Genomic DNA, 1,609 nt, shown 5'->3' with positions numbered 1-1,609 from the left:
CCCTAGTCTTAGAAGAAAGATGTCTTATTCCAACTACACAGGCCTAGACCTCAAGGACAAATAAAGATCAGAAGTCAGATGGTTTATCTTACAAACACCAAAAAGAAATTCATCTGGGTCCAAATGTGGTCACCAGAAGGAACTGAGCCATCTGGGTCCCCAGCTCAGCCAAAATCTGTGAGGTGCCTGTATGGAAAACATGATTTGCATGTTTTCCCTAGAGGCCATTTCTGGTCCTAGGAGTCCCCATGAAAGGCTGCTTGATGGATCCGGGCAAAAAGAGCCTCAGCAGAGTTAAGACAGAACATGGGTTTCCTGACTCCTGTTTTTTGCCTTCTGCTGCTCTGGTGCCCAGGTGAGGGAGGCAGGTACTGGGAACACACCCTAAATGATAGGAGTTCCCTTTTTCTGGTGCAGAGAGCCTCCCAGGGACAATGGGACTTTCTGGCTAATGGTTCTTTCACAGAGATCCAGGTGCCCTTAAGTTAAAGGACCAGGAGAGCCCAAGAATTTTTCCTCCTCTGCTGGAGGAAAATACACAGGGGCCCCCTCACTAATACTTGTTGTGTTTTCCTTCCTTCTCAGCCACCAGTGGGAGCGTTGCCCTGACACAGTCCCCAGCCTTCCTGAGTGTGACTCCAGGTGAGAGTGTCTCCATCAGCTGCAGGGCCAGTGCCAGTATTAGTGATGATTTAAACTGGTATCAGAAGAAACCAGGCGAGTCTCCTAAAATTCTCATTAATGATGCTAATAACCGATATGCCGGTGTCTCTGATCGCTTCATTGGCATATACAGTGGGACAGAATTCACTTTTAAAATCAGCAGGGTAGAAGCTGGAGACGCTGGCACCTATTACTGTCAGCAAGACTATGCACTCCCTATCACAGTGTTACAGCCCTGTACATAAACCAGCTGCCCTGGCGGTTCTGTGGTTTCAACAGCTGCTGTCTCTCCTGTGCAATGTTCACCATGGCAGCCTCTGTGATGGGGCTGGGTGGGTGGTTATGCAGGGTTCAGCGGTGAGGGTATGAAGGACTTTTCTTTCAGAATATGTTCTCTTGACAAAACAACCCTTCCAGCCTTCAGTGAAGTCTGACAATGAGACCTGTCTGCCAACACTTCACAGGACCTCTCTGTAACATGGTTTTGAATCTTATCGCTGAGACACTTTCCAAAACATGTGTTGTCCAGAGAACTAATTCACAATAAGAAGCCATCTCCAGGGAAATATGGAAGATATTTCTAGTACTACAATCCTAGTAATAATAATAAAGAGCAAACCTGTCCCTGTGGCAACTGCCACTTACTGCTCTTGAGGTTTGCTATGTGTTGAACACTGGACTACTCCATGTGGCCTAATCCCCTATGAATCCTCTATAGATAATTATATGTTAATTATATAGATAATTATATTATTGTATTAATTATATAGATAATTATATATTAAATACCTGTTGGATATTTGCTTTGTAAATATTTTCTTGCATCATGTGGATTTCTTTTTCTTATTCATTTTGTTTAATATTTCTTTTGTTTTGCAGAAAGCTTTTGTTACAATTGTTTAGTTTTTGTTGCCTGTGATTTTTGTGTTATATCTGAAAAGATACT

General features: G+C 43.3%; 1 gene segment (V, D, J or C); it reads left to right on the top strand.

Annotated features, from left to right (window-relative positions):
- The first annotated feature begins 273 nt into the window (after positions 1-273).
- On the top strand, positions 274-923 carry LOC100726832 (probable non-functional immunoglobulin kappa variable 6D-41). The segment is given in 2 exon segments: positions 274-355; positions 586-923. Coding segments are annotated over 2 exon segments (372 nt in total).
- Positions 924-1,609: the final 686 nt, after the last annotated feature.

Source organism: Cavia porcellus, unplaced genomic scaffold (genome assembly GCF_034190915.1).
Source record: "Cavia porcellus strain 051 isolate PalLab524CR breed Dunkin Hartley unplaced genomic scaffold, mCavPor4.1 scaffold_18, whole genome shotgun sequence".
NCBI lineage: Eukaryota > Metazoa > Chordata > Mammalia > Rodentia > Caviidae > Cavia > Cavia porcellus.
Note: the sequence above shows the minus strand (reverse complement) of the source record. Positions and strands in the feature narration are given on the sequence as shown.